This window comes from Ixodes scapularis, unplaced genomic scaffold (genome assembly GCF_016920785.2).
Source record: "Ixodes scapularis isolate PalLabHiFi unplaced genomic scaffold, ASM1692078v2 PGA_scaffold13__105_contigs__length_92229423, whole genome shotgun sequence".
Taxonomy (NCBI): domain Eukaryota; kingdom Metazoa; phylum Arthropoda; class Arachnida; order Ixodida; family Ixodidae; genus Ixodes; species Ixodes scapularis.
In genome coordinates this window covers 29,906,409-29,926,972 of record NW_024609839.1, presented here as the reverse complement: position 1 = coordinate 29,926,972, position 20,564 = coordinate 29,906,409, and the positions used below count along the sequence as shown (strand labels likewise).

The 20,564-nt window shown below is 45.9% G+C and overlaps 1 protein-coding gene across 1 annotated transcript; it reads left to right on the top strand.

The window, feature by feature from the left end:
* Positions 1-2,849: 2,849 nt before the first annotated feature.
* LOC115314014 lies at positions 2,850-19,567 on the top strand. The gene is made up of 5 exons (XM_040207300.1): positions 2,850-2,924; positions 3,754-3,769; positions 14,574-14,715; positions 16,268-16,649; positions 19,283-19,567. The coding sequence occupies exons 1-5, from the start codon at positions 2,850-2,852 to the stop codon at positions 19,565-19,567; spliced, it is 900 nt and encodes a 299-aa protein (XP_040063234.1).
* Positions 19,568-20,564: the final 997 nt, after the last annotated feature.

The following is a 20,564-nucleotide window of genomic DNA, read 5'->3' as shown; positions in this document are numbered from 1 at the left end:
ATTTAATAGAAATCAATCATGATGTTCTAGAGGAGGTACGAGCTTAAAGCATTAACCGTTTGTTTAGATTAAACTTAAAAGCAAATAGCGTCTATCCCGTCTCTTGTATTCTTCTATAGTTTCCTCAAGTTGTTCGCTGGCTTTAACTATGCAAAATGCTTACAAACTACCTCAGCTTACCGTCCTTCTGCAACCAACCAATGCTAATTCTTGAAAAATAGTCAGATGAATTTAAGAGTATGTGCAAGGCAAGACGACTTTTGATAACCGCAATGTCAATACAAACGTCGTCAGTCGAAATTGTCTTTTTTTACTGAAAGCACGAAAATTATTATCGCTGAACATCGCCAAAAACCACAGAAATGTTAAAAAAAAACGAAGCGACCATATAGCATTTGCATAGAGAGAAAATAGACGAAGTAGTTGATAATTATAATCCCAATCAAAGCAAAGGCCTGACCCATCGGTCGTAATTTTTAAGCAATCTCAGCTTCGCACTTGTACCACGCAAAACGAAATATATTTGATTCCATTTGGCGCAAATAATTTCGACAGGCTTTGACTTGTGAAAGGCAACAAATTCAGTATAAGAGTATAAGGTACACCTCCAGCACGCGCCCTCAGCCACCCTCGGGGATTTGACTGTCTTTACGAGGAATCTTATCAAAGGCAGAGAGCTCGCAGTGGAGGTGCAGCTTCTACTGATTTCTTATCTTGTCACCGACTAACGAGGGGTGGTGTAAAGACACAGAAGCGCTTTAGACGCCGGTGAAAACCTTACCGTTGAGCGTCACCTCGCGTTGAAATAAAAACCTGCGAAACTTCCAATGGAAATCACAACCGAAAACTCCTGGAAGTTTATTTGCCGTCGAATGGCTCCTTTCACTCTAACTAGAAATTCAACAACCACCATTTCTCCAACCTTATTTTCACTGCAGTGCCAACCTTCTGCAAGGCCTAGTCTTTCAAAGTCACCATTTCTCGCACAGAGCCCACCTACTACCAAGATCTTCACCCCTACTACCATGATCTTCACCCCTGGCGTTCAAGACCGAAAGACGATACAGACATACTTCTCAGCGGTATGGTATTTTACGGGCATGGTACTCTCCTCTAACTTGGGTTTGACATTAGTCGGTGTTCTAGTTTTTGGGCACGAAGCATCTGCGTTTTTCCAAAAATTGAGCTATGAGCATGCCACTGAGAGCTATGAGAGGGTGCGTCAAGTAGCTTCCTCCAGCAGCGTCTCGAAAAAGATTACATTACAGAAGAAGGATTTCAAAGAGAAGTATCTTTTAAATAAATGGAGTTACCTCTCAACTCCCGTCCCATCCCCTTGTAATTCGCGTTTGTCCGAAAATTTAGCTTGGAGAACCTGATTTCGCAATTTTAACGATTTGGCTCCTCTTTAATGACGTGACACATGAGTAATTAGGCAATGTAGACGTATGCTCTCTCAGTGGCATGCTATTTAACGTGGGCGGTACTATCTACTAAATCGGGCTTGACAATAGTCGGGGTTTTAGTTTTTGTGCAGGAAGCATGCGAACGGACTTTCGCAATTTTAACTATTTGGCTTCTTTTTATTAACGTCACACGTCAGTAATTAAGCAATATAGACGATTGCTCTCAGCGGCATGCTCTTTTACAGGTACGGTAGTATCCTTCAAATTGAGTTTGACTAGTCGGGGTTTTCGCTTTCGGGCAGGAAGCATTCTTGTTTGTCCGAAATTGAGCTTGGAGAACGTAATTTTGCATTTTTAACGATTTGGCTCCTCTTTAATGACGTGACGTATGAGAAATTGCGCGATATAGACAGTTGCTTTCATCAGTATGACATCGTACAGGGGAGGTACAAACTTCTTACTCGGGTTCGACACTAGTCAGGGTTTTAGCATTTGGGCAGGAAGAATGCTCGTACGTCCAAACAATGAGGTAATACCGGTGAAGGTCTCGAGGTACAAACAATATTACTGGCAATAGTAAATTTTCAATTTGAGTAATACGCCATTCAATCCTCGTGAATATTATGCTTCTTTTTGTTGTGGAAAGATATTCAAGATTTTTCAAAATAACTTCTTGATTCAATGAAAAACAATTGGTCTAGGAAGAAAAAGTGCAATTTCCTATGATTTTATTTTGTATTGATTATTTTGTTGTATTGCTGTTGTCTACTGGTTTACCGGGTAATCTTAAGATTTAGACAGCTTTTCGACTGAAATTAATCTTTTACAGCGTTTTACGGAGAGCAGGCGAGAGAGGTTGCAAGGTCCTCAAGGACAAGAAAGCTGGGGATTTTAGTATAATGTCTATGATAATTTCCAGTAACAAGAAAAAAAAGAAAGATATCAATGAAGTTATATGGTTTCAGTGCACTTGACACGAAAACATCCGTGTTTGATCATTATTGAAAACCTCCGCGTTTCTTCAGTATTGAAGACATCGGCGTATAAGTTTAGTATTTCTGTTTCTCCCAAACCTTTGGCGTCTTGAAAACGCCAGTGTGAAATACCAATATCTCGGTGATTCACGAGGTATTAAACTGAGGCCAGGCGTGTAGTGAGTTGAACGGAAGTCTACGACTCTGCACGAAGCATTTGGTGAAAGGGCGGGTCATGGGGTGGCTTTAAATGTTAAAGACCAACAAGCGCTGCGGTAGCGCTGTGGATCTGGTTTCTACGCATGAGCAATGGTCACACCTGGTCATTTACCGCGAGCTTGTTCCTACAAAGCGCATCGACCTATGGGTTCACAGCTGCAGAGTGCGCAATGATATGAGGCTCTATAAAAGCGGTGGGTACACCAACTGACTTCCATTAGCTCTTCAGGATTTCTGCCGTGAGAGTCGAATGCTGAACGATCGCAGTAGATCCATGACTGTCCAGGCACTGCTGCACGGCCTCGTTGTCCTTTCTGTGGCTCTCGTAAGTTGAATCGACTACTTTTAACGAAGTTCATAACTAATCTAGGTACTTCAGTTTATGGTGACATGCCTAACAAGTGAAACGAGCTACGAAAGTTTTGTTCGGTTCGAGATGAGTACATTGGTACATATTGCAATCACTATGTTCGGACCAGGTGTCCAGGGTGGTTCAGGCAGTACTCGGGGGATAGCGTGGTTTCGTCCCAACGGGAAAAAAACGTTCAGCCTTCCCACTCTGGTGAAGAAGGAAGAGCAGCGGAGCTGTACTATGTGCCGCCGTCACTCATCGATGGCGGTAGCTGTCCAGAAGGTTGTGTCCAGATTTATTTGTTTACGGACACGAAACTGGGAAAACTAGCTTTTTAAAGCTCCGCTGTAAAAAAGCCGTAAGGAAATCTGCTGCCTAGCCTTGCCGTCGTATGGCATATCGTCTGTGATATCCTTTACGAAAACGTTACAAAACACTTAAGCACAGCAGATCAATTGTTTTCACAATGAAGCCCAAGATCTTGGCTCAGGACCCTTTCAGCCTGCTTTAAAAATTGTATCCCAGCGCATCTGCCACAATATGACAAATGCTTTCACATCAAAAGGAATTACATCGCAAGATATATTAAGGCATGCAAAATATACTCAAAATGAAGCATTTCAGATACGTTTGATGAGTTTCTTATTACAAAAGAAGAACTTACTTCCTTGATATACGACGTATATCCATGCGTCATTCGTCGCAGAAATATCTAAGTACGACCATGTCCTTAACACGTTTAACATGTAATTATGTATTACTGAAATGCCTGAACAACACGTGTTTTTTTTTCTAATTTCAGGCTTCTAACGTTAAAGGTGAGTGAGGGTTTTTCTGAAACCTAACAAAACGCTAATAAAAAAACGGACACTTTGGTTTTCTTTCTTTTTTTATGGAAGGATGGCAGAAGTAGTCGTGTCGATCCATCCTCGACGTAAATCAGGTTTAAAAAAATTAAAAAAACAAAAACAAAAAAAAAGGTCGACCTTATTACAGCTTTGAGAGCCTATACAAAAAGGCATAAAAACATGGTAGCGAAATAATTTATTACCCGCACAGAAAATGTTAAAAAATGGTTGTGTCTGCTGCAAAACCTTTTTCTCAAGCTTTAAAAAAATTGGGATCTTATAATACAAAGAGCACTAGTACACTGTAGTGTAACCTAAGTGGCTGGCGTAAAGCTCACGGTGTAGACGGCAATAGGCGTCATATTAGGGAGCTTTAGAATAGCGCACGCTAAAGCTTTGCGTACGCAAAGAATAGCGCCGTCGCCACTGCGCATGCTCCGAATGCAAACCAGGTTTTGCGCTTTGAGTGCGCAATTTTAGCGTGCGCTATTTCTCGGAAATAGCGTGCGTACGCAAAGAGTCTTTGCGCTTCTCCAAGGAGGATTCGTGATGAAAAGTTGGCTAAAGCCAAGACGAGCAGAGTTTAAAAAAATGGCGGCTTCCAGGGATTATGACGGCGGCTGCTTTGGCGGCGTCGTGAGCGCGACGTCGGCGGCATCCTCGTAACTGCGATTTTCAATACGGGACGAAGTTGTTCTCGGTTTGGCAACGCTCACCGGCAAATTGATACTTGCGACGCGCGAACATTTCTCGGCGGAGGTACGATGTGCGAAGGTTAGTACACGAGACCTCTCTTGCAGAGGCGACGCAAGCGGCCACGACTGGTCAACCGCTCGCGTCGCATTCTCATGTTTAAACAAATCTAGAATAGCACTATGAACCAAAAAACTTGTTTTCTTTCTAAAGTTACAGCATTTCGCGTGTGAAAAGAAAATTGTGACTGTATCCTGGTGCCGTCGCAGGCGCGAGATGCTTGGGCTTTTGCGTCGCGGCGGAGAAACGCTATTCTAAAACTCTCTTGCGTCGCGTGCGCTAATACAAGCGCTAAATTTAGCGCTAGCGTGCGCTAAAATTGCGTACGTTATTCTGAAACTCCCGATTGTTTCTTTACCGATAACGTTTGCGCATGCGCGGAGAGTCGGCGACAATGCTTGCTTCTTTCATCAAAGCATTTTTCTTTTTTACGCGTCTCTGGCTGCAAGTATCTCTTGGAACGCCGAAGTGAGACCCGGCCTTCTCAGCACTCATGCGTGTAGCCTGGCCGCATGACGTCATCGTTGGTGGATGCCCACCCCGCCCCTAGCGGCAAACACGCGGAAGCTGGACGAGAGCAGCCGGCAGTCGCGTCCGTCTTCGCGTCGGCGCCTGCTAACGTCGGGCTCGTTGTGAAGCGCTGCGAGAGGCGATGGCGGTGACGCTGACGCAAGGCAGACGGTGCTATGTGGATCATGGAGCCAGAGTTATTCTAATGTATTCTAGAGGGCTCAACTGGCGCCAGTGTGCTGCGGCAAACTGAGGCAGACAGCAACCGGTCGGAAATTGACTTCCGGTGATGCATTTCTAGTGGAAAAAGCGAGTGTATTTTCTCCCTGCGCTCGATTATAAGAGCAAATATCACGAACAATTCGTGCATACTAGAGAGATTGGAACATTTCGCGGTCACGCAGACGAAATATTTCGTTACTTATGGCGTTTTTGTGCTAAATTCGTGACATAAAAAACGGCGCTAAACGCACTTTGTACTTGTATTTATGGGCACCGTCGGGCATTGTTAGCGCCAACATGACGTGGGCGCTGTTCAGCATGGGGGGATTACGAGCCAAACCAGCGAAGGACATGTGGAAAACCAAGAGAGACGGAAATAGCTACGCAGTAACACTGGATCAGTAACTCCTTGTTCGTGCACACGATCAAAGTAAATTGAATGCCCCGTAATATAGTCCAATTTGAAATAAATAACTAATGCTTTATTTTTGCTGCTCATGGATATGCACAAAGATGCTTGTTCTGCATTCAAAATCGTCACCCGCATGCTCGAAAGTTTTGAAAAGAGGGAGATGCCGAAGAACAGGTGCTCAATAAAAACTGCCCGAATAAGCAAACAATAAAAACACGAGCTTTTATAACCCACACATCTTATTTACGTTTTGAATGTCTTTTTAGCCGATCGTAAAGATGCACGAAGGACTCATTTGCATTTAATGACAGGACGGGCATATAAGCACTATATAAGCACCACCAAAATGCTGGCGAGCACTGAACACACTCTAAACTTTTTTTTATCGTTATTTTACTTAGAATTGTCGCTCATTTTTCTATACCTGCTATGGAACACAGGTTTGGGTCTGAAATATAGCGAAGTTTAACGTCCTTCAGTGGTAAATAAAAATGCTCTAAAACAATTACACTTTTAGACTATTAATAAAGGTACATAATATTCGCTAAGACTCAGATAACAAAAATTATCTATGTTATTTTCCGTCGAAGAGACAAAATGCACGCGAGTTTTAAAGACTGATTCCTATCTGCTTCAATTTGAAACCCGGAAGTCGAATAGACAGGATCGCCGGTTGAACCTCTAGCCTAAATTCTATTAACTCTATGCATGTAGCTTGGTAGGAACATAGGAAGACGACATACCGGCTCAAGCCAGTTAAACGAGAAACTCCCAAATGAAGCCGGAACTAGAGGCCGCGCTCGGTGGATTTTTTTCTTGTCACCCCAGGGGGTGATCAGAAAAAAAATGAAAGACGTTTACAACTTCCTGTAACGCCGAATTAGAGCGCAGCTCTTGAGGACGAGGAGGGAAGGGACCTGAGGGGAGGGTATGCCTGACACCTCCTAGAGAAGAAGGCCGCAGCGCTCCTCTCGCGACGTTGCAAAGGAAGGCCAACGGGGGCGCGCGTCGTAGCGAAGGCAACGCGCGTGGATCAACTGTCATAACGCGCTTTTAGTCACATGCGTTTGTCTTATTAGCTAAAGTGAAAGCTGCACATAGCAACGGGTCTAGAAAACATTTTATTACACGGGGAAAATATTACATAACTAAATAATCGGTACGAGATGGCACGAGGTATGCGCAAAAGAATACCCAAGCCTAAGCATATATGTGATTGTTTTAAGTCAAAACGTTGAGTCACGCAAGTATCGATGTAGGGATGCACATTTTATACAGAAATATTTCGACAAAATGGGCAGACACGCAGTGATTGGACACATCAATACAGATCATAGTTAAAATCAGGTATACGTAGTTAAGGCGGACACCGCTAGACAAGTGTCACTTACGATTATGTAAGCGATGTTATCGCGCGCAGTCACTGAATTCTTGCATTATACCTCGGCCACACGGCAAAATTAATGTAATTTTGATCGAGTGACATTATGGGGTCGACAAATCAGTTTCTGACGCTCGTATCATTACTCAAGAGTGCGATCTGGTTAAATCCTATGTCATTTATTGAAAATGTATCAACTTTTACGTGTGGCAGGGGTACTAAACTTACTATTTACAGTTAGCTAATTTACATCTCCCTATGGGTTCGAACTCCTTTAGAACAAAATATAACTTATTTTTTATACAATATTACTATTACCTTAATACAGTTAATATTCCAGTATAGACTCAGTAAAGGCAATAAAATAACATTAGCATACATGAACACATAGTCACAAACAACGCACTTTCAATAATCGCACAAACTTCCATTGAAAACTACAATATTACCACGCATATTTACAAATATCGACGCAACTGCACACGGATAGCGAAAAAAAAAAAAAATTCATCTCTAGCACGAAAAAAAAAAAAAAAAAACGATTGCAGCATTTGCATCTCACATGACCAAGAAAGCCCGTAAATAAGTTGTTTCTCATCTTTCGATCGTATCCATACGTCCCACAATATCTGTCACGAAAACATTTCAACATAAGCTCCAAGAAGTCTCTCTCTATCGAGAGAGTGGTCTCTCGATGATCGACCAGTGTCATCGTTGGCTAGTTGCCACTCATGTCACTCAAGCCGTAGCAGGACTTGTTCTCCGAGTCCACGTAAATGCCGTAATATCAAGCGAACACAAAAACAAAAACAAAAAAAACTACTCGAGACTGTGGTGACGACAGCAAAACGACGGGAAAAAGAAAACCAGTCTCAAAAGAACCACACACGAGAGCAGCGGCGACAAAAGGCTTGACGTTGTCGACCCGTCTCTTCCTCGAGGCTCCCTGCGGCGATGGCTAGATTTTTTTTGGTTCCCTTCCCTCCTGAAATGTCTCAGCGTTCTTTTTCAGACAGTCCTCAGCTCACACACAACGTAAATTCACCAAAATCGGAACCGGGATGAGGGAAGATGTCGCATCGGTGCCGGTTCATTCGAAAAGTGAGGGGAGCTGCGGGACTGCACGTAGTCCCAAGGTTACGGCGATACTCATAAGTATGCATTTGGTACATTCAACCTTTGTAGCGCGTTACGTTTATATTACATATGCAGGTGTGTTTTTTTTAACAGATTTTTTTTTTTTTAACCATGAAAGCTAGATTAATTTGGTCTCCGCAGGTGAGTTATAGAACCATGGGGAACATAATATAGGAGACACATCGTAACGATCAGTCGGCTAATCAGATTAAAATCGTTAATTAACTTTTTAATTAATAAAAATAGTCGTATGGTTCCAATTATAAACTTGCATAGCCTCAGCGAAAACCACTTAGTCACTTCAGAAACACTTTGAGCGCGTGAGAAGCGTAGTAGTGCACTAAAGTTGCCACTCGTGGTGCAGGCACAAAGCTAGCGGTTGCGGTAAAGCGCCCGCGCAATTTTTTCGTCTCTTATCTAGCCCCAGCCTTGTACGTGCTCCACGAGTGGTAACTTTAGTACACCACTACGCTTCTCACGCGTTCAAAGTCTCTCTGAAAATTACTGATTAAGTGGTTTTCGATGACGCTGAGCAAGTTTCCAATTGAAACTATATGTCGATTTTTGTTAATTAAAAAGTTAATTAACGATTTTTACCTAATTAGCCAACTGATCGTTACGATTAACCCCCTATACTATGTCCCCCTGGCCGTATAACTCACCTGCGCAGACCGCATTAACCTAGCTTTCATGGTTTGTTTTTAAAAATTCCGTTAAGCTTAAAAAAAAACACCCTGTATATAAATTTACAAGGCTGCGCTCTTAAAACGTATATTAATGTTGGATTGTGGCGGCATGTGCCCTTGGCCAAAACAACATTCGCCGAAGCTCCTGCAGGCCTGGGGGTCGACAGGTTGAAGACTAGAAGAAGGAGGGACCCAAGCTCGGTGGATGCGCGAGGATCGAAAGAACAGGCAGAAGGCGCGAGACATCACCTTCGATCCCTGCTGACCGACGGACGTCCACGTTCTTTGTCTAGTTAGATTGGCTTGGTTTTAAGTAAATGTTTTAGTAACGCTCCTGCTTGTCTGGGTTATTACCCGTCGCGCACGCGAGTCCAATAGGAACGCAACAGGATAAACTCTTACGAACACCATCGCGCCGCTCGACAAGAAACATTGTTTTCACGTATACAGCAGACATTTTCTCACGTAGTTGCGCCGTGGCCTTCCTTCTCCGACATTGTGACGGAACCACTCGGAGCGATACGGCCTTCTTTCTAGGATGTGTTGGTATGCCCCTCCTCCTCCTCCAACTACTGCCTCCTCCTCCTCCTCCCCGCGCGTTACATTATAAGACATTTCCCATATTGCACCGCGCGGTTACGCCGACGCCGACGCCGCTGAAGCCGGAAACGGGCGCCTAAGAGCTGCGCTCTAAAAAGCTGCTGGCGCCAAATCAGCTGCCCTTTCCGCCCAATAGTGTCTTCTGGTTTTGGTCATCATTCGGGAGTGTCCCCCTAAACCGGAAGTCACCCCCAGCATCACCTCGTGTCGCCTCCAGAAGCTACGTACCTCCAGTGCGTAGATCTACTGGTGTTTACGTTCGGAGGAAGGAAAGGGGAGGGGTGACAGGGGGGATGAGAGGACGCGAAGGTTTTTTTAAGGTGGCATTAGCGTAGCCCGTTGGGTAGCCAGGCACATCGCAACGGGTTTGTGGCCCTCTCGACGACGCCATTTCGATGATATTACACCTGCGCGTTGATTAGCCGCAGAGCCAAGTACACACAATATTCGAAACATAAAATGAGGGAAAGCACAACATTACAAAATTGAACTCTTCCGTAGTAAGGGGTTACAAAGAATGGGTTACTCTAAGTGCGTTATTTTTGGGTAACCCTAAATAATAACGCCTTGATTTTTTCGTCCTTAGATCATAACTGCAGTTCAGTTAGATTTTTTTTAGGTAAGGATAAAAGTAGCGGCGATATGTTTTTCGCTACTTTCAGCAGTTTCTCGATTATTAATACATCGTTAGACGAGTAGAATCTAGTAACTTCTCAGACTTTACAAATGATGTGTTTCAGCATTTTTAGTTCGTCTAGTGCCAACTTGGGATTACGCGGTTTCTCATGAGTTACAAGGCGCCTACGGTCACGCATAAATGTAGTGCGAAAACTTGGTTATCCCTACGCATGCGATGGTTCTTTGTGAGTGAACACTTACATGTTCATCGCTTAAAACACTATCTTTGCTGCCGCGTTTTTAATTTTCTTTTATGGGCGACTTTTTTTTAAACACATCAGCCATGGAACGAAAGAAACGCAGTGACCAGTTTTTTTGTTTTTTTTCATTGATTTTCATTTTATTTCATATCATCTATTGTTGTTGCTCAAAGACATCCTTTGGGACGTATTGCATGACGCGCATTAAAAAAATATCACCGTTACGTTTTAAGAAGTACGGTAATTATAATTACCATTTCGTTCAAATAACTGTACCCTTAACTTTGCTATATTTTAAAGGAACTGTAACGAATCCTTTTTTCAAAGTGACTTGCCGCGAGTCTTCTGAAAACTGCAAGGGGTCGCACTGTCAGGATTCCGTATGGACTGCATCGGATGATCTAAGAGCGCGCTGGATACATTTTGTTTTCCTCTTGTTTCTTCTTCCACCAGCCCACTGTGACAACAGCGTTGCGAACGCTTCATACTCCCTCTGTCAAACTTGGCAGGCTCGGTGTATCGACCTCAGCGCCACTCGCGTTGTCTGTACCCACCCGGCCGCGCAAAATCCCATTGTCGCGTCGCGCCGGCCTAAACATTCCACGGTGTCCCAGTGCAGAGTAGCACTAGCGAATTCGCGCCACTCCACTAGTGTAGTTGACGCCGCCCAGTTGGACAACGCGACAAATTATATTTTAGTTGGAAAGCATTAACTGTCCCATGGAGCGAAGCCAGCTTTGTCTGTTACCATCTGTAGCATCGAAATAGCAGTTGAATTCCCATTGGACAAAACCAAAGAAAGGCGGATGCTTCGTCACAGAAGCCGGCTGGGCTCTCAAGGTCAAACGGACGCTCCTCAGAAATAGAACACACAGAAAAGCACAGGGACGCAGATGCATCGTCACGGAAGCCATGGAGCCGACGGGGTTCGCCGTGCATGCGCAGGGGGGGGGGGGGGGGGGGGGGAGCGTGATGTCCCCGTCAGAGCGCCGTATGCGATAGGAAGACGTGGCGCGCTGCTTGTAGGAATGCCCTGCGTCTAGGAATGCTTTTGCATTCGTGCAGGTGAGCGGTCTTAAGTATCTTCTTTAATTTTCTGCTTAGGTTTAGGATAAGTTCACTCCTAGCATAACATACACAGACAGACGGCGGGTATGCACTGTGCTCGATTGGTTTAGCGGGGGCCAGATAATACGGGCACAAACAAAAACACGACCGCAATGGAGCGTTTGTTTTGGCGCTGTTTGATAAGCCTCTTTAGCTGTCACATAAAACGCTGTCGCTCTGCTCGCACACGATACAAAGTGTTATGTATGTTGCAGCTGCTTGTGCCATGACGTGCAACGTGCGCGCGAGACTGTCGCGTGAAGTGCTTGTGGACGAGATCCAACAGTCACGCCTCTGGCGGCATGCTTCAGCTGTGTGGGCAACAAACCGAATTTTCTTGTTTGTTGTTGATTAGAGAAGTCGAAGATGACGATTCGAAAACCGCTCCTCGTGTGTCCGAAGCACTGATCACAGCGAAGCGCTCGTGCCCAGACCGTGCTCGGCGAGGTTCAAATCCTTTGTTATGCTGTGTTAGTAAACACCGGGCTTTGTGGACACCAAGCTCGATAAGCGCCCCTTATAGTTCGATCTCCTTCCCAATTGGCGACGTGCGCGACCGAAAGCGTGGCTGTGGTCGGCCTTCCACGATTGGTCCAAAAGTTGTCTATGACGTCGGAAAGGGTATACCATCAACGTATATAAGAGGAATGAAAGAACTTTAATTTCGGCGGTGTTGGCAGTGTTGCTTTGAGAGCGCTATGATTTCAGGCTTCCGCCATGCTATTTACCAACACCATCGAACTTGTTGTTGGCAAGGTAATGACGTCACAAGGGGGAACCATGGGAGGGCGCCACCAAAACATCTCGCCGCAAATACCGAGATGTTTCGGTGGCGCCCTCTTATGGTTTCCCCCAGTGACGTCACGACTGGGATTTGCCTCGCCGTGACGTCACCAGTTATTATTCTGGCTACTTACCATCAGGTGCGGCGACGAGTTCGATGGTGTGTTTAAAAAGCACAGTAGAAGCTAGGAGCCATCGGAATTCGAAACTAACACCGTCAAAGTTGAAAATCTGACAGTGCTCATATGCCCATGGTTTGGCCAATCATGGAAAGCTGACCACAGCGACGCTTTTGGTCGCGCACATCGCTAATAGAAGGTTGACTTATGCATATGCCAATCTTTGGCATTTTTCTTTTTTTTTTTAGAGCGCAGCGTTTAGGCACATGTTTCCTCATATAGCGGCGTCGGCGTCGGCGTAACCGCTATATACGGGAACGGGCGCTTAATAGTCCCATAATTCAACACTGTACGCGTTGCATTATGGGACGTCACAGACCTACGCCCCAATTAAACTTCCCCGCTAATACCGGTGCCACACGGGCAACTCGAATGCCATTTACAACGAATGGCATTCGTGTGAGCAACGAATCGGCTTGCGATCTGTCGCGCGTGGAACGCCCCACGCTCGGAGTGTCGCGCGCTAATTGGCCGATCGTTCAAATGTCATTCGTTGTAAATGGCATTCGAGTTGCCCGTGCGGCACGGGTATAAGTTTAGTGAATGAACTGAATTCGCGTGTAGGTTTGAGACGTCCCAAATTGCAACACTCCGCGTGTTGCGTTATGGGACGTCACAGGCATTTAGACACATTAAAGCTCCCCGCTCAATTTAGCGAAGAAACTGGATTGGTGTGTAGCTCTGTCTCGTCCCATAATGCGCCACTGCGCTCTTTGCATTATAGGACCTCACATGGCACGGCTTCATGGAATGCGGCTTGACGCGTGTCGCCGCCCCCAAACAGGGCCCCCACCGTACCCCCTCCTCCTCTATTACCTGCCCTCTCGGCGTAAGCAGCGCCACCAATCAGGGCTCTCTCAAATTTTTTACCATGGTACATCGCAAAATCAAAATGCCCCAAGAGCCGCACTCTCATTTCGCATTACAGAGAAGTGTAAACTTCTTTTACTTTTAATAAATAGCATTGTTTAGCTACCCCTCCTCCCTCCCGATTTTGTGGATCTTTCTGGCCTCCTAATACACAGAAGGTCTGCGCAGTAGATCATTTCAGCTAACTGTGCTTGCACAGTCAGCTGATCCTGACGACCTCAACATCGTCCTAGAGGTCGTCCTAGAAGTTGCCCTAGGCCTCGTCTTGGACGTCGCCCAAGGGACATCGTCCTGAACGACGTTTTTCAGAACGTCGTCTTCGACGTCGTCTTTGAGGTCTTCCTGGAGGTCGCCCTAGAGGCTGTCCTTGAGGTCATCCTAGAGGTCGTCTTAAAGGTTGTCCTTGATGCCACCCTAGAGGTTGTTCTAGGAGTCGTCATAGACGTCGCCCTCTAGGACGTCGCCCTTGAGGTCGTACTAGACGTCGTTCTTAACGTCGTGCTTAACGTCGTCCTTGGTCTCGTAACAAAATAGGGAGGAAGACATGACGAATGCTATCGCAATTCATAGACAACTAACACTAGTGGTTTCTGCAGTCATTTTTTTTTTAAATGTTTGCTCAACTATCTATCTTGAAGGTTGGGCCTTGTTTACAAAGAAACGCATTTTCCCACACTGCGCACACTGCCTGCACTGCGCACGCGCAGGAACCAGATTCGCGGGAGGTGCGTGCGCATTCGCCCCGCCGACAGCAGCGCCACCGCAGCGCCGTGACGTCAGAACCTCTCTTTTGCTTACGCTCTTCCCAGCCACCTGCTAGGCGCATTCGGTAAGGGCGAAAGAAATAATATTAAAACACTCAACTTTTAATTAGTAAAAGAAAAATATAAGTGAGGCAAAACGAGAGTCGGTGACGGATGCGCTTATATCCTGAATGTGATCTATTGGCGTTGCGACGGCAAAACAATGTTTTTGCCCATACTAGAAGTGACAATATTCAAGATGGCGGCGCCCTTGTGGAAGCGGTCCTGCCACCAATTTTATTCTTTTGTCCTCGTATCTGTTCGCGTTGTTTTTATCATGGGCGTTCCCCAACCTACCGAATTTAGCATTGTTTTTTAATGTTCGTTTTCTTTTTTTCCTTGTTCTGTTCTGCGATACTAGCCTTGTATATTAAAATATGTGTTATTTAGATAAACCTGGACACATTAACTTCTTGTTGCTTCATTTCCTTCGCTCTCTTTCTACATTTGCAGAAACCGAACCGAAGTTCTTCAGTCTAAAGACTGCAATGGAAAAGTTCGTTGGAGTTTTTGAAAAACAGTACAACACTAAAGTGAATTGGACTGATATGTGGTCAAACAGCCAAGAAATGAAAGACCTGTTCGGGGAAAAAAAGTAACTAAACCTCAACCTAAAGTCTCACACAATTGAACAAAAAAATATTGCGACATTTTTATCCTAAGTACGTGTTTTGTTGGAAGCCGCCCCACCTTGGTGTTATCAATGAAGGGTTTCAACAAGCCGTGTTTTGCAACAGTGATATTGACACGAGGAGCTTGGGCTGCAGCTTCAAAGCACGCCATTTTTATACCTCACTTACCCCCCACCCCCCCCCCCCCCAAAAAAAAAAGAATTAAGAAAACTTCCTAATTTTAAGCTTGATAACTTTCTACGTGAGCGAATTAATCGACAGAAATAAACAAATGAGGAAGGCAGCGCTGAAAGGAAAGCTCCGGCGTAATTGTGATGGTCATTGTTTTTTTATAAAGTGTTTACAATTTACTTAATATCCACCGGTGAGTATGTCTCCAAAAAATTTAATCAAAACATCAATTTAATTGGATAAAATGAATTTGAAAATTTACGCCTACACCACCGAATCTATTGCTGCCGCTTTACTGGCAACAACGAGCAGGGGCACTCGTGACGTCAGACGTATCCGAGAGCAGACGACGCTCCCTACTTTAGGGCGTTAAGCGTTCTGGTGATGGTGAGCGTCTGTGGCTTCGCGAATTGCGTCTGGATTAAGCTGTTTGCGGCATGTGATGGAGGGTAAGAGAAATTGGGAATTGGCGGCGGGGTGCAATGGCACCACGAAGGAAATCATCACAGTGAAATCTTATTGGTATCCGACAAGTCTCTACGACGGAAGTGGATTAGCAGTCCGACGCGAACGCTGGCTCTTGGCGTTCGCGTCTTGCTAGGGAACAGTTCGCACCTTGTTAGCAGATTAAACCCTCCACGCCATTTTGTTCGAAGCGGCATCCGAGTCCACACGTCGGCGGATCGTGAATACAGCCCCCAACGAAGCTGACCTCGAAGGAGACGCCGGCGGATCGAATACCGAGTGCGAATCGCCTGATATCTGGAGCTAAAAATCTTTGGAAATTCGCTAATTGCTTGCTTGATGAATCGTAGTTCATCATTTCCCCCGGACGATCGCGACGCCTTCTGACGCTGGGCGAAACAGGCCCAAGCTGCCCATGTGCTGATGATTATACACCTGACGTCAAAAGGCGGTAGACCAGGAAAGTTGGAGGTTAGTTTCGGTTTCGCTTCTAACGCATTTCTACGATTAAAAATTATGTATAAACTTTTGGGAGAAATTTCTTTGCTGCTCTAGGCTCAGTATCTCGCACTCTTTAAGAAAATATGTCTAGTTGAAAATGTTCAAATATACGGCAGAGCTCTCATTTAAAGATTGACATCTGCAGCCCAGATTGCATAGCGCTATAGACTGCTGAAAATATGCATTTAACCATTATAAAAAAATTATACATGTCGCTATTTGTGCGGTGGTGAGCACACTATAGTTACGTTGTCCACGCCCTTCTGGTCAGCGAAAATACGAAATATGAACGTTCGTCAATAAACGGTTTATTGATTGCTTCGTTACTTTTCAAATGTATGTTAGATCACTCTGACGATTTTTTTTTTCATGTCTTAGGTTTTATATACAAGTCGAAGGGGGCACGGTAAAAATGGGTGATCCAAAAACAGGTTCCGGTGCCCGCAGCCTTTTGTACGCTAACCTCTATAACAACGAATCGAATGCTACCCAAACATACACTGTCACGCATACTACCATTCGCAAAGAAAGAACATCTGTAAAAGTAAGCGACGGATTCAGTCTGGGCATTGAAACTTCGGGAGGTGTGTCATTAAAAACAGTGTTTGGATTGAGTGGCAGCGGCGGCGTTAAATACAACTCGGACAACACCACGACCGACACTCAGACGAAACTCAAGACGTTTGCGGTGGCCACAGGAGTCAACGTTCCTTCCAACAGGACTGTTCGAGTGGAGTGGTTCGCCACCACCGCTGAAAGCGTACGTAATTCCTTAACCAGGGTGCTGCAGTCAGCTTTGTGTTCACTTCAGCGATTTGCACATTAGAGTGACCATGGGGGCGCTGTTGTTCAACCAATCCTTTGCATCGATATCTATCCATGCACTAAAATAGTTTACACCCTTAAGGGTGTAAATCAACATGTCCCAGGGCTAGCACACTAAAGCCGTGGTCACACCCCTTATGCATCACACAGACGACAGTCTGTATGCAGAATGGAACGCGAATAGCCGCGAGTTTCGTGCTTCGAATGCTGCATGGCACCGAGTTAAAGGGGAAACAAGCAGATACAAAAGCAAACGAAACCTTTCGCGCCGCGCGTCTGCGGTCGATGCACTTAGCACTCGGCATCCGACCCACGGATATTGCGGTGACTCGTGTTTGCAGTTTGTCTTTTTCTTTTGTGTGATGTGTGATGCCCGAGTCCCACTAGAGCAACAAACAAAAACAACCGACGTGGACAAGCCTCTAACCACAGCCTCCTCTATACTGGCAAAGCCTGGCAGATCGCCACGAGACGCGGCAGCCCAAAGTGAGACGGCAGACAAGAGTCATGTAACGGGCGCCCCGCTGAGGCGAGACGCCGAAACACTTGCACCGAGTGATAGAATGTTCGCTCGTGCTTACGTGGGGCAGAAGCTGTAGACACTAGAACACAATTAAAGTTCTGTAGCGGATAGAGTAAAACTGGACAAATTTACTGTATTCAGCGAATGGACGCTCGTTCCTGCGGTACATGAGCGTTCAGTAAGTGCAACTTGTGTACACCCGTGAGCGATATGAAGGTGAACAGCCCTCTTCTTGTTTTTGACGCTCCTGCAAGTTTTGGAACAAGCTCTGTTCCAGAAGAGGGCTAGAATGCAAAGTTTAGACCCCAAGCCACGTACCATTTGAGACATTCAGAGTTAATATAGCTTTAGGGAGCCGTAAAACAGGCAAGAAACCAGGTAAGGTGTTCACCTTCATATTGCCGGCGGGTGTACTTCGTTCATTGTGGTTGGTTCGAGGTAATGAATTGTGGACGGGGTTGAATGATAGAACGGACATTTCAGATGTGAATCATGTCATTACAGAGAGTGACAATGTTAGAGAGAGCAGCCGATGAGCCTAACACATCATCGCGTGACAACTTTCTATTTTTCGCTACGTTAATTTCCTTCGGTCTTTTTCGCTCGTATTCTTCAATCGTGTTTTTTTCGGTGTGAGATAATAACTCGGTGACTTGTAACTAAACTCTGTGACGGCAAGGTCACCGGTGCGTCGTTCCATAGCCTCCTCTATAGTGAGAAAGTCTGGCAAATCTTCACGTGACGCGGCCGCTGAATGTGAAAAGGTAGAGTGGGCGACAAAACTCATGTAACGGGCCCCCCGCTACGGCGAGAAACCGAAACACACTTATCCCGGACGATGGAATGTCCGCTCGCGTTCCTCGCCGCTTCTTTTCTCGTCGGGTTTGAAAGCAATGTTGTGTGTCCTCGCTGCTGCATAAACTGTGCGCTGGACGCCCAGGCTCCCCGAGAAATGCTCTGTGCTACCAGATCCTCGTGCTCCAAATCTGCAACCGGGCACTTTATGGCTCCGTTGTCAAACTGCAAGGCTCTGTGAGTATAGGGGAGGCTATGACCGTATTGACCCTACTGCCGATGCTCCGGTAACGAAACCTATCGCAATCTACACAATACGCCTCACACGGGCCGCTCTGGTTCCAACACTACCTTGTATACCAGTACACTGTATCGTTACTGCATGACATACGTTAAAGACAACAGGCTAGCTGTCTCACTGGACTGGCTCTACAGCCTGAACCACTACAGCCTAAACCACTGTTGCAGTACCTCAAAGTCACACCTACCTTACGCTCTGCAAACTCGAACGTCAAATCTGATTTTGCCACTCGGTTGCTTCATTTCATCTTCGCTGCAGTTCCAATGGTTTTTAATTTTTGCTGACTGAAAAAGCGACGAATATGATATCGCAATCAAGGAGTTGTTTAAAGCTTAAATGAACGCGGAGGCTTGCCCTTGTAGTCTATCGGGCGAACGCATCCGCGTAGCCCGACTAACGTTCGAGTATATGCTGGAATTCGGCATCATTCGACCATCGAAGAGTTCCTGCGGCGTACGCATAGCCATCTGCATGCTAAACGACTGTGCAATTTTATTTGTATGCCATAGCATAACATAAAAACTTGCATTGTTATTCCACTGCATATTTTCTACTATAATTCGAATACCTTCAGTGAAGCAATTAATCGAAACCCAAAAAATAAACTCGAACTTTTATGCACGAAACCTACGTCTATTGCATAGAAAAAATGCTTGCGTACGACTGGCGCACTGTAGATAATGCTTGCACGCGACGCCATCGCTCCGGGCTGGTAGACATTTGTACATGTTATTTCCAAGAAAACATACTTCCTGTCGTTCTAAATGTAGGCCATAAAATGTGCGCACTTAGGAGCGAGACCACCACAATGGCGGTTGATGTGACGTCAGCGCAAGCCCTAGAAAAAAAAAAACAGGCTTGTCGAGAAATGCAGACATTTTAAAAGGATGCATTTAATTGCTTACGGAAGCTTTTACCGACTCTCATAACTCCTTCTTGACCTTTTTAGGATATTGATTGGACCTGCGATTTTACCATCAGCGGATACTTTGCCATAGGGCTCAAGGAAAAATTTCAAGACACCTACGTGCTCATCCTTCCAGCGTATTACCTCGCCCTTGCCAACAACGAAATGGAAATAGTAGGCCCTCGGCACGCGCGCTTCGTGGCTAAAGGTGTGTTTAGAAAGGTCTTTGTACCGGGATCTGACATCTACACGAATGATGTGACGGAAACGCTGAAGAAAAGAGAGGTGATTGTTTCTGGAAGGTCACGGATTGCTGGTGAATTTTAAGGAAAAGTCTGGCGATAACGAACGTTCCTCCTTAGAGACATTAAAGGGGAAAAAAATTATGTCGCCTTTTTTTATTGTGTAAACGTCAACGGTGTTATGGTTACCGCACAGAGATACCAGTGTTTGATCGAAAAGACATTTAAACATTGATTAAAACAAATAAAACGATTTCTAAATTGCACTTGGTTGACGTTCCTCAAGCTACTTACAATGTCGTTATGCCAATTGTGGTAGCCACTGGCTTCCGAGCAGTGCTAAACCGCGGACGTGACGGCCGGAGTTTGGCGCCTGGGCGTTTCCTTTGTGGTAGGGAGGGTTCGCCACCCTTCTGGCCTATTCTGTCGCACTCCTCCACGTGGCTCTCGTTTCAGGCCCGGGAGCAGTCGGGCGTTCCCTTCACTAAGTTGACGGTCGTCTGCGGAGATCTATGGATTGAGCTCCTGCGATGGGTCAAGTCGTGGCGTGAGCTCGTCCGACCGCCGATGTCTCTGCTTACGGTTCCCCTGCCTCAGGTCGGAGAGCGCGGCGAGCGCTTATCCGTGGATTGCTCCGCTGCAGTTTCATTTTGGAGTCCCTTGCTTACTAATAAGCTATGCTGGACACCGAGATCATTGTTGTTGGCACGGAGTTGATGAACCTGGCGTGGCGTCCAATGTGTCTTTCCCAACGGCCGAGGGCTACCCCTGCTGGTAGCCCTCGGCCGCGGTGATGAACCCGGCGTGGCGTCCAATGTGTCCTTCCCAACGGCCGAGGGCTACTTTTGCTGGTAGCCCTCGGCCGCGGTGATGAACCGGGCGTGGCGTCCAATGTGCCTTTCCCAACGGCCGGGGGCTACCCTTGCTGGTAGCCCTCGGCCGCGGTGATGAACCCGGCGTGGCGTCCAATGTGTCGTTCCCGACGGCCGAAAGCTACCCTTGCTGGTAGCCCTCGGCCGCGGTGATGAACCGGGCGTGGCGTCCAATGTGCCTTTCCCAACGGCCGGGGGCTACCCTTGCTG